Below are 16456 nucleotides of genomic sequence, written 5' to 3'. Positions count from 1 at the left end.
AGGTAAAATTATAGAGGAATAAAAGGCAAATCAAAAGAGATGTAGGTTGTTTAAATAGTTACCTTACATTCAATGTAGTTTAAATTCGCGGTTTTTGAAAAAATGACAAGTGCGGACTTTCTTTTTGGCACGACTGTATTTTTTAAAACATTTATTTCAGTAAGCTTTTGCATTTAAACAGAGTTAAAAGATTTTTTTTTATATTTTGTCTTGTACTTTGTATTATTTACTTGGCTCAAAACAAATAATTAGAATTTTTTTATGAGCGGTTAAATTAAAACAAAAATCATTTTTCTTATTCGGTTGATTTAAAGATCAGATTACTATTAAATGCAGGAATATTACAGAGGTAAATTACAAGTATATTTTTACCATAACCGCTTAAAGCTTTTTTTTTTTTCTCGTTCACATTTCCCTATACCGAGTTCAAAAATATGTGTCATTTATTTTGTTAACTGAAACATTGTTTGACTATGTTTTATAAATCTTATTTTCTTAAAAAGCTTTTTGTTTTTACGTAATTTTAAAAATAAAAACTGAAAAACACTCGATTGGATTCAGTAGAGTTTCTGTTTTACCATTCCTCTTTCTTTATTTTTTTATTTTTAAGTGTATCTGATTGGTGACGGTGCCCAATGCCTGTTTCTGCTAGTCCTGCTATTTCTCCAAGAACAGTGTGTAAATGGCACAGAAAGAGTGCATTTGTCTATGCCCGGAATTCCTCACACTGGTTTCAACGTTGGCAAAAGAAAACCAATTTCCGTTCCAAGGTTCAAAAATTTGGTGAGTAACATTTGTTAATAGAAATCATTACCATCATCAAGGAGGTTATGTTTTTATTTTTTTTTTATTTTTTATTTATTTTTGTTTTTTACATAGGTATCACCACTTATCAAGGCCAAGAGGCCACTCGAGGATAAGGGTTAAAGAGTGTACACTAGAAATTGGACAATATAGTAATCGTTAGTAATGGAAATTCAGTAAATTTGTTAACAAGTGGAGCGGCTCATCAAGAACTTGTTTACGTTAGACTTAAAGATAACCATATTGTAGTTATGTTTTCGGACAAGTTTGTTGGTCAGTTTGTCACTGTTTGTTTGCAATATTCACATTGCTTGACCAGTTGACAACAAACTTGGTCAAAATCAGCAGTCATAGTCTAACTTAGAACTGATTTAGGTTTAGGATATCTAGGTTAGGGTCATGGTCAGCAAAAAGATTTAATTCAAACTATTGATGATAATTTCAATTCTGGTTATTGTGTAGACTCACTACTTGGCGTATATTATAGCTAATGAAGTCTTGCATCTTATATAACCTTGATATTAATCTAGAAAAGTTCATAGTTGAAATTTTGATAGAATTTCAACTACTAGTTTTTCCAAATTTGATGTTGTACATCAAATTTGGAAAAATCAGTAGTTGAAATTTTGTCAATGTGCTGATGCGCTTTGATAATAATAAGCACCATGCAACATTTCAATCTGATCAGATAAATAGTCTTTGAGTTAGCAGCGTTTCCATGGCAACCAGAAATGCTCCACTATGTAGAGGTATGCAGTCTCACGGTGGTCTTGTGTTCTTGTTGATAGAATGAAATTGATTAAAAAATTTTGTTTTTGAATTTCAAACAAAATAATCTTTGGATGGATTGTTATTGATTGAGCACCAAATGTTCAGATTATATAAAAAATAAAAAAATACCTTAACAAAGGATTCATTTTTTTTGTGAACTGCTATCCTCATCTTCATAGTTGTTGTTTCACCACATTTCAACTTCATCTCAAAATATTCCAAAAAAAAAAAAAAAAAAAAAAAATTTAACAGAGGAGTACGTAAATTTAACATCAAATAGTCCAAATCCCACCCTCCGAACTTGATATTTTGACCGGTGTATTACCAAAATAATCCTGTTTACAAATGCTTTTTTGGATTTTTGAGTAAAAGGTGGGGGATCATTTTACGTTAAACTTAGTCAACTGAAAAGGAGTTTGAATGTTGACGAAAAATGCTCAATTATGGGATTAAGATTTTGAACCATTGTACAGATGGACATTCATTCAAATAAATTTGTTATTATCATATCTGTATTTCTGTGATTAACATGTTTAGTTATTAACCAAAAGGTTGATGGTTCAAATCCACCTGAAAGCAGTTAAATATTTTATAACGCACATTAGCATGTAAGAATGCCTACTGGAGAGAGCTTGAATGCCTACTAAACTCTATCCTTGAGTGTCTTTCTATATAGAGGTTTGTCAGGACAACCTGACATGACAATACTTTTCCCTACAAGTCAACCCTGACTAAATGTTCAAAATGACATATCTGCGGCCGAAAAAGGATCTCCTCGGTCACTGGTTTTTCCTAGAAATGGTATACCTTCTCTAAGTGATGTTACCTCAAATAACAGCACAAAGCTGGATACTCCATTAGACTAGATGAATTCTTGTCCTGGAATCCAGTAAGACCAAGAGATCACAAGAAAGATATACTATAACATATTTAAATGGTTACTTGGGGAGAAAAAAATTATGTTCTCAACTTCTTTACTAACTTTGTGTTTTAGAAGTAAAGGAGAACTTTAATGAAATATTCAATTATCTATGTATCTCAGATAAAGATCAAGTGGAAGGGTTCTGCTTTGATTTATGCGATTTCTGAAGTAAAATTAAACAAAAAGTAAATAAATGTTAAACTGAATATGATGATACTAAAGAATTGTTTCTTTGTTTCTTTATTTTTATTTTTAATAAAATGATTTTTCATTTACTTATTCAGGCATTGCAATCGGCTCCATATTCCTCTGGTAAGTAAGCAGTATATTTCTCCTTGATTCTTTTGTTATTTGCAAATATTTTTAAATACTAAGGAAGATGTGTAGTTTCAACATATTTGTTTTATTGAAGCATTGTTAGTATTTTAAACATTTACTGCAAATTAGAGTTGTTAACTATCTGAAGAATGATATCTGTGAACTGGATTAAAATATTACTGTAATTACATACTTCTATTGTCCTCATCAGCATTCATTTTTTTTTTGTTTTTTTTTTAATTTTACTAAATTTTTGTTGATGTATCTTCTGGCCTTCTTCAGGTGTTTGAATTACTTTTATATTTGCTGATTTTTTTTTTTTCTGTATTTAAACATAATATATGTTTCATGCTTTTATACTTTGATTTTTCTAACATACTTAAATCTGATGAACACACATACATACACATCTCTATATAAAGTTATGTTTGTTTATATGTTTGTATGTACAGGATTTACATTTAAACTAGTTAACTGCTTCTCATCATAAGAAGTTTAAATATGGATTATAATGAAATGAAGTAAAAAAAAGGGTGTGCAGTCCCTTTGCGGAAATTCAAAAACCATCTATTTTGGTAAAATTCTGACAGTAAGTATTAGACATCAATTAATAAATAATTCTTTCTTTTATGGATTTAGGCAAGCCTGTTTTACACCAGATATCTTGACGATCATCTCTGCATGCATATTCTGTAACGTTATACATGTTAACATGTAGACACCATCGCAAGGTCACAAAGACAAGGAAAGAATTCAACTCCCTTTGTTTCCAGTTGAAACAACAGATATTTATTCACAGGTTCTTCTAAAATAATGCTTTGTCTCATGTTCAAAAGTCTTCTTGTACGCCAATATGCTTAACAAGACTCTGCCATGTCGAACATTTTTTTTTTTTTACATCTAAGGTCACCACTTATCAAGGCCCGGAAGCCACTTGAGGATAAGAGTTATTGTGTGTACAGTAATCAATGGGATAGTGTCATAGTAATCGTTAGTATTGGAGATTTGATAAAGTGTCTTCCTTAAGGGGGCGGTTCATCAGAAATTTGTTTATGTTGGACTTGAAGACATCCAAGTTGTAGTCAGGTGGGAAACAGGCAAGCGGAAGAGAGTTCCACAGGTGTGCAGTTCTAAGAAAGAAGTTTTGTTCATGGTATCTACGTTTTGATTTAGGCACAGATAAAGAGTGGGGAAAATTATTGACAGTGGTTTCAGTTAGACGGGTGTTTATTGTGAAAGATTGGTGAGGGGGGGGCCAGAGATTGGAGCTCAGATGAGCATTTGCCATGGAAATAATGATAAAAAAAAAAGACAGGCTCGCAACATCTCTTCTGTGGGAGAGAGGTTGCAGGGAAGAGAAAAGGGCATCTTCCACTAAGCCACGAAGTCTATTTTGTACTCTGTCAAGGCAGGATGGGCTGTTTTTAGCAGCTTCTGCTCAGATGTGGCAGCAGTACTCCATCCTTGGATGTACTTGGCTTTTATAGAGAATTGCATCAGTAGTCAGATATCTTCTAGAGTGGAAGAAGGATCCCACCATTTTCCCAGTGACCTTAGCAGCAGACTTGATGTACGTCTTCCATTTCAGATCAGGAGTAACAGTCAAACCCAGAAGCTTGTCAAAACATGGTACTTTGTTTTTGTCCGACCATGTTAAGGACGCATCTTTTCTTGTCGCTCTCAGCCCATGGGTGTCATATGTCTATCTCTTTGTCCATCTCTAACCTCAAGGGTCCACGTTTTTCTTCTATTTTTTTTAATAATATTTTTATTTACTTCTTCCTTGCTGTGAAGTTACTTCACACATTTTTCGGTATTTGCATACGTTAGCTGTTGCTGGTATACACGTGTCCGCACTTTGTAACAATACCATATGCTGGAAAGACTGGTTAAGTTATGGTGGTTACCTTTGATGTATCAAAAGCCTTTGATGAGGTCTGGCATGAAGGTCTTTACATTATGCTTAAGTTTAAGGAATCTTAAGAAAAAAACTGAAATTCAGTGAATATTGTTTAATTGGTGTCTAATGACTATCGATCAAATTCAATGCAAATCCAAAATATATGAACTTACAAATGAGAAGTTGTGACTAGATTATGCCCTCTTCCTTAAAACCCTCTTTAAAATATTCTAAAGAAACTGAAATTTGGGGAAAATTTAATTATTAATGTCTAATACTTATTGGTATAATTTCACAAAAATTAGAGTTATGTAAATTTTTGCAAAAACTTTCACCCTATTTTTATTCCCTTTGTATAAAAATAAATTAAATACAGCCCACATTACTTTTTATGCCTAGCAGCTGTGTGAAAAAATTCATAATGGTCAGTAAATTAGTTTTAAAAGTGAATCCTGTATATACAAATACATGAACATATACGCATACCTAACTTTATAGAGATATGGATACATGCAGTTGTGTTACAATTCTTCGCATCAAGGCAATATAAATTTTGCTTACTATCGTGACATTTTTATTCAACTAATGTTTTTGTTCTGAAGATTGATAGGTAAAATATTGGTTATTAATAGATGCATGGAACGATAAAATCAATGAAAATATTTGCTATGTTTTTCATCTCTGTAACTATAAAGTTGAGATTTTTTCTCGCTTTGACATTAATATTAAACTTTTTCTATTTGTATTTATTTGCTTCCTCACAAAAGCAAAATGTGACACAAGGTCGTTTTTAATGTGGGCGAAAAACCAGCTCCATAAAAAGAGGCACTCTGGCAGTAGGTAAAAATAAAAATTGCCTTAGTATAAAGGGCCTCCACTCCATCATGGACATGTAAGCAACTTTATGAAGGTTAATTAATTTGCATACCTCTTTGAAAAACTAGCACTTATTAATTAATTATCTATTTTTTATGATTTCTAATTAGATAAGTGGTTTCATTTAATTATTATGCTTAATTCTTTTTATTCATAGTTTCTACATTGTACATAATTACATAGAATTTACGATGAAAATATTCTAACACACTGACATATATATATATATATATATATATATATATATATATATATTAAATTTATTTATACAAACATTAATGGATACATATGTGCATACATGTTTCTGTAATCACCTGTTTTAGGGAGACTACGAGGGAAATTCTTGGCCTGAAGACATACTCCCCCTAAAACGAGTGCTTACAAAAACATGTATGCACATATGTAGCCATTAATGTTTGTATAAATAAATTTAATATATCTGCTCTGTTTACTCATTTTTGGTAAACACCTGTTGTTTCATTGGATGTACTTCTAGGAAACTAAACTACATCGCTATAATATATATATATATATATATATATATATATATATAAATGACCTTATTAGTGTATGTGTGCACAAATGTTTCTACTAAACTCTTCTCTGAATATTTGATCTACGTATTTGAAATTTGATGTATAGGGTATTTGGACTTCGGGAACACTTTCGATTTGATTTTTAGCCTATAAAATAGCTTCTGAAGGGTCAAAATCGAAAAAAAAAACAGTTGCCCTTAATCGGAGTAGATCAGGTAACTTCTGATATATTTTTAGCTTGAAGTTGCTTTATTTCTAGTGTTTTTTATGCATCTGGCAATAGTTCAGACAGTAATGACGAAGACTGAAGTGCTAAATAACGACTGTGGCTGAAGCATTGAATGTTTTGATTTTGATTCTAGCTGATGGCACTGAGGTAATTTTTTTTAACTTTTGAAATCATTACTATATATATATATATATATATATATATTGGGTACAATATAATAATCAATAGAGAATTTGCTCTATAATGATAAATACAAAATCTCTATAAATTAAAATATCATATTTAAGCTTATTTTATGACTGCGGAACGCTAGACGGTCTACTAGTTAGAATAATTCTTAGCCAAATTCTCATTTGGCCATAACTTTCTGCTGTACATAATTGTTAATTCTTTCTTTTTCTTTCCCCTCTTTTCAGTGGTTCTGGTGTCTATCTGCAGGTTATGCTATTAAATGAGAATTTACCCTCCTTCAATAATGTATCCAACATGGATAGAGAAAGTGCTACAAAACATTGGCATCCTTCGGAACGTTTGGGTAGGTTAAATATACAACTACATAATCACTCACATAATGTGATTCATTTAATCTTACCATTCTTAAAATCCAAACGTTATAATTGAATAAGTTGTTTGCAGCAATTTTAAACTCTACATTTATAATTCATCACAATTTCAACATCTGTCAAATAATGGTATGACATAGCTTAGAGAAAAATGCAAGTCACTCTCTGTTAGCAGCAAAAAGTGTAGCCAAGTTCTCTTGGGTTTTATTTACAAAACAAAGCAGACATATTTTCAAAGATCTCCTTTCTTCTCCCTTACAGGAATGGGTGGGAGCAATATTAATGCTGTGTAATGAAACTATCCTGAAAAGTTATTAAAATTGTAAAATAACAATAGGTATTGTTTTCATTGCTACAACTATTACAACTGTTGCTATAAAGAGAAAGCAAGAAATAGACAACTTGACATTTGCTGATACTACATATTGCATTTAACTACTACGTAATATGATGAATGAGAGACATTTATGTGGCAACAATTTATCTGGCTATGATGCATGTCTTTTCAATAAAAACATGTCTGTAGTTATTGTTCCGATATTGTACATCTTTTGTTCTTGTGATAAAATCTGGTTATAAATTGCTATGGTACCAACTGTAGATCTAGCAACTCCAGTTAAGTTTTCAATTGAAGAAAATAAACTTAGCATAACACCATATACAAATAAGACTTTTTTTTTTAAGTCAAAATAAACAAAACCATATTTTTTATCCAAAAGATATGAATAAATCGTCAAATAAAAAGATGCTAAAAAGTAGAAATTTAAAATTTTCTGAATTTAAATCCCAAAGCTTAAAATTGCAAGCCGCTATGTAGGTCACTTTTCCATAACAGTTGTTAATATTATTCCAGTTCATTTCACAAAAACACTTTCACCAAAACCACACCTGACCTTGTGTCTAACTTCCTACACAGACGTAAATAAAATAATAATGAAGCGTAATCGTTACATGTCAACACTCGAGACCCACATGTTGTATGCAGACAGTCACAAGGAAACAAAGAAGACAAGAAAAGAATTCAACTCACTCTTACTTTTAGTGAAACAACAGACATTTATTTACAGGTACTTTCCAGAATAATGCCTTGTCTTTTGTTCAAAAGTCTTCTCGTACTCCAGTGCGTTTGATAAAACTCTGCCATATCGAACAAGTGGTACTCTGCATTTGTCCAGCCATGTTTAGGATGTGTTCTTTCCTGTCGCTTCCAGACCACATGTGTGACGCATCTATTTCTGTCCTCTCTAATGTGAAAGGCCCGCATGTTTTTTTTGTTTTTTTTATAATCTTTTTCTTTCCTTCTTCCTCTCTGTGACGTCACCTCGCACACAGCTCGGTAATTTGCATACGTTGACTGCTGCTGCTGCACTATGTGCCTTCATGCTCTATTACAATAATATTAAGCAAAGAATACAAAAGTTTTCTTTATTTAATTCTATTTATCATTACAAACAACTTATAAATATAAAGAAAGATTTATTTTGTTTATAGAGTACAGAAGTCATCTTTAAAGCAAAGTTATGAGATTTCTGATATATGCACCAATAACTCTGTTGCAGGAGTTGTTTTATAAATCTTTGGGGGTTGATAGCTTTTCATGTTATGTTTCAATTCATTTTACGATTTTAGGGAAGAGTCTGTCAAGCATATGTGCATAGTGTGATGTACTGAAGTAAAATCTGTCCAGTGAAAGTTCTTGGGATTAGGTACATGAAAGAAATTTAGGTTTATAGAAGTCAGAACAATGCAGAGATGTAACGGATAGACTCACACTGACGCAACTTATGCTATAATGGTGGAAGCAACATGCAGTTTCACTTTATTGAATTTATAAATATGTGTGCATATGTACTATCATATATATATATATATATATATATATATATATATGGTGTCCACAAAGTCTAGCTGCATAATCTACAGGGTATCCATAAAGTCTGGCTACATAATCTACAGGTCCACAAAATCTGGCTGTATAATCTACAGGGTGTCCACAAAGCCTGGCTACATAATCTACAGGGTGCTCACAAAGTCTGGCTGTATAATCTACAGGGTGCTCACAAAGTCTGGCTGTATAATCTACAGGGTGCTCACAAAGTCTGGCTGTATAATCTACAGGGTGTCCACAAAGTTTGGCTACATAATCTACAGGGTGTCCACAAAGTGTTGTTACATAAACTACTGGGTTCCCATAAAGTCTGGCTGCATTATGTAGTCAGACTTTGGACACCCTGTATATATATTACTAAAAATAGCATGATTATACAAAAAAGGCAAGATATGCTCAAAAAATGTTTACAGTCAAATGTAAATACAAAACACTTGCTTACTTACTTTAGTAAAGATATTTTTTTTACACAAAATAATGCATTTTCACTAACATTAAAAAAAACTGATGGGTTCATTAGATTTTGTAAAATTGCTGAAAATTTCATTAAAACTGTTTGATTTCTTGAATTTTGGTGAATTTTAAATTGAAAGGATAGGTTAAAATGTTGTTTTTATATTTTGGGGATTCGCCCGCCATTCATTTTGCATGTATCTACAATTTTAGTTTTATATAAATGACCTTGTTAAAACAGCATGGCAACCTTCCTTGAAAAATAAAGGGCATATTTTAAGGAAGGTTTTCATAATTTATTCTCTCATTAAATAACTTTAATCACTGCTAATACTAATAAAATTATTCATATATATATATATATATATATATATATATATATATATATATAGTAGTAATTTATAAAATATATATGGCGATTAAGCTACACTGAATATTCTGCGTTTCATCCACTATAGGATTCGTCAGGCTTATGCGCGAATTCTGTGGTTGCTTCTTGTTTTTATATATGTTGAGGATTTCTAATAAGCCACTCAGCTTTCTAGTATCCACCGCGCCCCTTCCTATCAGCCAATGGGCATGCATTTTATCAAACAAAGGATCTGTTTTAGAACTAGGTTAGTGGTTTAAGGTAGATCTTTTCCTTCCCTTTTTTTTTTTTTTTTTTTTTATATATATAAATATACCTATGTGTACACACATACATGCACATATATATACATATATATGTAATCGTTTATGTATATTCATGTTTGTTTAATTTATTTATTTGTTTGTTTTCTATTGTTATTGTTAGTTTTAAAGCTATTTTGTATCGCTATCCTAGAGTTTTATTTTGTGAACACAGTTGTTTGCTATTTCTCGTCTACAGTAATTAAAAAAGGAAGGAAAAGATCTACCTTAAACCACTAACCTAGTTCTAAAACAGATCCTTTGTTCGATAAAATGCATGCCCATTGGCTGATAGGAAGGGGCGCTGGATACTAGAAAGCTGATTGGCTAACTAGAAATCCTCAACATATATAAAAAAAAGAAGCAACCACAGAATTCGCGCATAAGCCTGACGAATCCTATAGTGGATGAAACGCAGAATATTCAGTGTAGCTTAATCGCCATATATATTTTATAAATTACTAACTAGCTCTACCTACGTATTGAGCACTTTTGAAGTAAAATACTAAAGTTTACGCATAAATCTATACTTTCGTATATTAAATTTATGTGAGTAAATGAAGTAGTTATATATATATATATATATAGGATCGGTCGAAAATTACGAGTATGTGCTTTTGAAAGAAAGATTCTTGTTTTTTTTTTCAAAAGACTTTTTGTATTCCTACACGTCAACACATAGGAAATAAATACAGAAAAGATATAAACATTTATATATATTCGTATTGATTTTTTATTCATACATATTTACATATATATATATATATATATATATATATATATATATATATATATATATATGCAATAAAGTTTAAAAGTAAAGCACCAGATATTAATTTAATATAGACTGTTTTAAAAATACTTACGCAAAAAGGGTTTTGAATGTCGATGGGTCTTTCATCAGTATTATATATACCATATTTCAAAATATTGTGTTGTATTATTGATTTAAATAACATTAACCAGTTTTGATACTAATATAGAAGTGATATATGGAAAAAAAAAATTTGCATTTATTTATTTAGAAAATGTCAGAACAGGGTATAGTCAGCTAATGTACTTCCTAACTTTTGGCATGGCTGCTACTAGAAGCGGTGACAAGGACAAATCCGTTCCTTCGCTTTTTTCTCTCATGCCTATGTCTCCTTTGTGCATGAACTCTTTTTTTTTTTTTTTACATTTTTCCAATCTTTCTCTTTTTATTTAATAATCATTGAAAAGTTTTTTTCAGTCTTATTTTAATTAACAATTATTGAAATTAGTTTGTTCTTTTTTTATAATTATTAAAAACACTTTTAAGGAAGTATTGAAAACATTTTTTAAAATCTTTTGGAAATATTATTTTATACCTTTTTTATGATATTTGAAATTTTATTTTGATTTCAATCTTATTTTTATACTTTCATAAACATATTTATTATATAAATTCAAATATAAAACTTATTTTAAAAATTTAAAAAAAAACTTTTATTTTTATAATTTCATAAACATATTTCTTGTGAAATTTCAAATAAAATAAAAACCTTTATTTTTTAATTTAATTATTAAAAATGCAAATAAAGACTAATTGCGTTATTTTTATCTTTTATAATTTTGTTAATTTTTATTGTATATTTTTCAATAATGTCTTTTTTATATTTTATTTCAATAAATCACTTCACAATAGAAATACTGAAGAACAACAAAAGTGAAAACACTGATTTGCCTTGTCACCGCTTCAGGTAGCAGCTATGCCGGAAGTTAAGAAGTATGTTAGCTAGCTATAACCGTCAAAACATATTGGTTGTATTCATGGATTATTTAAAATAAAATTTCATTTGAATATTTTCAGACCAATTAATTTTAACAAATATTGATAATATTGTCAACAACTCTTATAAGCAAATTACATTACTCTACTATCAAATGTGATTGTCACAACTTGAATTTCTGTTTGTTTTTTATTTTATAGATGATTTGAATACAGGACCAGTGAAAGCCAAGCCAAGAGGTGACAAATTAGGTAATTAACTTTTGTTTATAGAGGGAACAATAAAATTGTCATCCTAGAAAAGATGACATGATTCCATTTCTGTTTGATGAAAACTGGTTTTCTTTTTTTGTTGCAGACCATTTACTAGTTGGCCAGTTGTGTACAAATTCCAAGAGCGATAGGAGCCTTCTATCAAGTCTGAAAATGATACAGTGTTCAACTAGAGAGATCAGAGATGTGCCGCTGTACAACTCATGCTCGCTACTGATCCAAGTTATGACAACAGGACCATTGCCAGCACCCTCAAAATGCATCGCTGGATTGCCATGAATAACAGGGACGTGCCCATGGTGATTAAAACAAAGTTTCCAACAATTATGGTCTTTAATGTAGTTTCAAATGAGGGCCACATCATGCCACCTCACATCTTTAAAATTGACTTGAAAGTCAACACCAAAGTGTACCTGGATGTGCTGAACAGTGTGATGATATCCTGGTGCAATCAGATGGCCACTGGCAGATTCTGGGTATGACGCCAACCCACAAGTCCAAAGAGACCCAGATTAGCTTCAGAAGGAGTGCTAAGACTTTGCCCACTTCTCTCACTGGCCCTCCTCCTCCCTGGACCTAAATCCGTTGGACTACTTCGTTTGATCATATATAGAGAACATCACCAACATAACCTCCAACAACACCAAAGCCAGCCATATCACCGCCATTTGCTGAGTATTCACTGAGCTCCCACCAGCGCAAGTAGAAAAGGCAAGCTCCCAGTTCCGAACCTGTATCAAGGCGGTGATTGAGACTGAAGGTGGCTACATTTAATATATGTCAGCTCTTTGTTTTCTTTGGCGTGATAATGTTATCATTCCATCCTGTACTTGTTTGCTACAATGACCTGACACCCTGCATTAATATCTCTATAAAATCAACCTTTGTCCAGACTCAGCCACTGATTGTGCAAAGTGAAGATCATTTGTCTTAATTATTTATTTATTTACTCTTCTGCTACTAATCCATCTCCTATTTCCCTCTTTCCACCTCTTCTCATCTTATTCAACTTTTTTCTACCATCTAATACATTCAATATGCAAACAAACAAGCAAGATTACCAAACTTTTTATTTATTATTATTATATATATTTTTTTTTTAATTTTGTAACCGTGAACTTTTTTTAAACATGTTTTATGCATTTTACTTTTCAGTGTCATTTCTTCCTTGGTTGGTGTCCCAGAGTGTTGATCACTGGAACTTATTGCGACTGGCACAGTCTCAGAGTCGTATTGCCCGCATTATTGGCATAGATAAATTGTCCCGGGAGGATTGGCAAGGTATGACCTCTGACCCCCCCTGTTTGCATTCATGAATTTTTATGTTTTATAGAGATAATAGCCCCAAAAAAACAAAAATCAAGAGAACATTTTTTCAATCTTCTGAATATTTTTCAGGGAAAGAAATATAAAATATATATATATTCTTTCTTTTCAACTATAAAATAAAGTAATAATTAAAGATGCACTTCAATTCTGCAGACATACATTTTCAAAAATAGGATATCTTATTGGGTTGGCCAAAAAGAAAAGTTTTATTTTTTTTAATCTCATTTTTCCGGTCACTAAAGATTGTTTTATATTTCTATTCTTCAAATCCTGTATTTGTTGTAGCAAATATATTGACGTCAGTGTAATAAATCTCTGAGCAGAGGATTCCTTACATTTTTGCTTGTATTTTAGGCAGGGCTCTACAGACAACTTTATTTTTAGTTGACTTTTGATAACTAAATATTTTCATTTACTAGCCAAAAAAAAATTACTCACCAAATCAATATGATTTTTGGAATATAACAACTCTGTTCTGTGATGAGTATGGACACCATAAAGGTTTTTCTACATTTTTTTCTTTTTTTAATAAGTAATTCTTAATATGCACCAAATTTTATGTTGAAACTTGAAGATATAAACATTTTAATTTCTGCAAATATTTTTTTAAACAGCCTTCATAAAAAAAAAGAGTATATTGTTCTATTAAACTTTTATTGTTTAAATAATTTGACTTTGCTCGTTTTATTAAAAAAAAAAGGTTGAAAGACATTTTTCACTTGGTAATAAGCTTTGGAAGATTGTCAGTGAAAAAACACAATCACTAAAAGATAAATGTTTTCTTATTTCAAGTCGACACTTAAAAAAATCACTTGCAAATGCAACTGTTTCACTTGCAATGTAAAGAGCACTACCAATAACTGATGTTTTTTACTACAAAATTATTTTTTTAATTTATAAATCTACATAAACCTTCTTAAAGATATGTTGTGTGTATGGGGAGGATGCTGTTATAGAATGGAAGTCGCAAAAATAGTTTGCTCGATTCTGAAAATGAACAAAACTTTTGACCAACCCAATAATTTTTGTTACTCTCTTCGTATATGAGTTGATGTAGTCATATTAGTTGCTATATTTATAAGTGAAGTCTGCTGTATATTGATAAAACAGCTTATGTAGCTTCAAATTGTAGACGTAGTCAACAGTACAAGGTAAATGCATTTATTAGACTGGTTGATTCTAGTTTTACACTCTTCAAGCATCTTTCTCTATTTCTTGCATACTAGAAGAATACCCATCCCAGGATGGGTAAAAAATACTTCCTATAACAGAGCAGTTTAACACCACTTTTAAGTCCCCTTATGCAAATTGAAATCAAAATATAATACTACTAATCCTGACATCTAGAATAGGGACCTCCAAAGTTTTCGAACGGTGGGCAATATTATTGATTTTTTTTTTTTTTGTTTTTAGGGCTACACAAATGCAAATTAAAAAAAAATAAACAGTGGACAAATAAATATAAAACAGTATTTGTTTCCAAAGTCTGGATTTTCTGTTAAAATATTAACATTCAAAAATCCTTTTGACTCAATCATTATTTGTTAGTATTATTTATTATAATTTAGTAGCATGAAATTGGTGCATTTTTGACATAATGATATTGGAGAAAAAGGGTGTTTATCACAGATGTACTCATCGCAGTGGTTTAGCAACTTAATTAAGTAAACTCCAATTTTTTTTTTAAAAAGAAGGGCTTATCTCAGATGCAATGCACAGGTGCAGTGTCCAGATGAAAAAGACATGGCATATGAATACAAAAGGATGTGTTTAATGCAGTTTTGCTGATTATTTCTGCCTTTTAGTGAAATAAGTGCTTCATTTTTTTTAATCTTTTTTCTGAACAAAAAAAAGACCACCGCACTATTTTCACACACTTCCATTTAAAAAGTTTTCCTGAATATTTTTTACGTTTTATATAAGAGCTCTGTAGACCGGATTAAAGACCTTGGCAGACTGGATCTGGCCCTAAGGCTGTACTTTGGAGACCCCTGGTCTAGAATAAATATTCTGATTTTTTTTTTTATCAAAATCCATTACATGATTATGATTCTAGGAAATGCCTAAAATTTAAGGCTCAAGAAAAAAAATAGAATTCAATTGAAATCTTGATAAATTGGTGGTTAATGACTGTTTTAAATTTAATGCAAATCTGAAATTGCTGAATTTTCAAATTGGAGGTTGTACTCTTAAAAGCCTTTTAACACACTCAAGCAAAACTGAAATTTTAGAAATATTTATTAATTAATGCCTAATACCTTATTTTTGTAAATTTCAACAAAATCTGTTGTATCTAAATTCTTACAAACAAGCTTCTAATTTTTTATCCCCTAGTAAAACTAAGCTAATTAAACTAAATATAGTCCATATTACTCACTCTTACACCTAAAAGCTGTGTTCCAAAATTCATAATAACCAATTAATCAGTTTAAGAGGAAATCTTATTCATATACATAAACAGATACACATACTTAACTTTATATAAATAGTTTTATGTGTATATATATATATAATATAAAGCTGAATGTGTGTGTGGTCACGAATAGGCTCCTATATGGTTGACTAGTTTAAAAAAACTGATTACATATAATGATAGAAGATGTATCGAGACACAGGAATGGGTATGTTTGATCTGGCAGAACGGTGGTTCATTAAAATTGTGGGGTCTGCGTTTGTGCCTAGTCTACAAAGTATGGAAATAAAAAAAATTTTAAATTAAAAAAAAAAACGTTTACAAGTATGTTTGATATAGATGTACATAAGAATACTTTGATAAGTATGTTTTAACTTAAATAGGGATGCTATACTAAAATTGTGGGGTCTGTGTTCACGCCTGGCCTCCATGGAATGGAAATAGGGACAAACTTTAATAAAGACTTTTCATATCTATCTATGTAAGTATACTTTGATAATTATATTTCAGTTTGAAGAAATATGGTATAATAAAATTATGGGATGTTCGTTCGCACCTGACCTCCATAGAATGGAAATATGTCACAAAGTTTAACAAGGTTTTTTAATATAGATCTACAGAATATTGTGATAAGTGTTTCAGTGTGAACAGGCATGGTATAATAAATTATGGGGTTTATCTATTTTATTTTTACTTTCATCATATTTTGCTTTGGTTTTGATACCCCCAAATTCGAAGCTGTCTCTTTACAACCCTTTC

General features: G+C 30.9%; 1 protein-coding gene across 1 annotated transcript in view; it reads left to right on the top strand.

The window, feature by feature from the left end:
* The window catches only part of LOC145283659 (protein SERAC1-like), a 65152-nt gene that overhangs the window by 14113 nt on the left and 34583 nt on the right, over nucleotides 1-16456 (top strand). Inside the window, exons 2-6 of the mRNA XM_080132657.1 lie at nucleotides 611-783; nucleotides 2782-2809; nucleotides 6773-6891; nucleotides 11884-11934; nucleotides 13111-13236. Coding sequence (XP_079988783.1) covers nucleotides 636-783; nucleotides 2782-2809; nucleotides 6773-6891; nucleotides 11884-11934; nucleotides 13111-13236 — 472 coding nt within the window. The 5' untranslated portion in view covers nucleotides 611-635. The remainder of the gene's footprint in view (nucleotides 1-610; nucleotides 784-2781; nucleotides 2810-6772; nucleotides 6892-11883; nucleotides 11935-13110; nucleotides 13237-16456) is intronic.

This window comes from Euprymna scolopes, chromosome 8, assembly GCF_053919585.1.
Source record: "Euprymna scolopes isolate OS-2025 chromosome 8, ASM5391958v1, whole genome shotgun sequence".
Classification (NCBI taxonomy): Eukaryota; Metazoa; Mollusca; class Cephalopoda; order Sepiida; family Sepiolidae; genus Euprymna; species Euprymna scolopes.
Note: the sequence above shows the minus strand (reverse complement) of the source record. Positions and strands in the feature narration are given on the sequence as shown.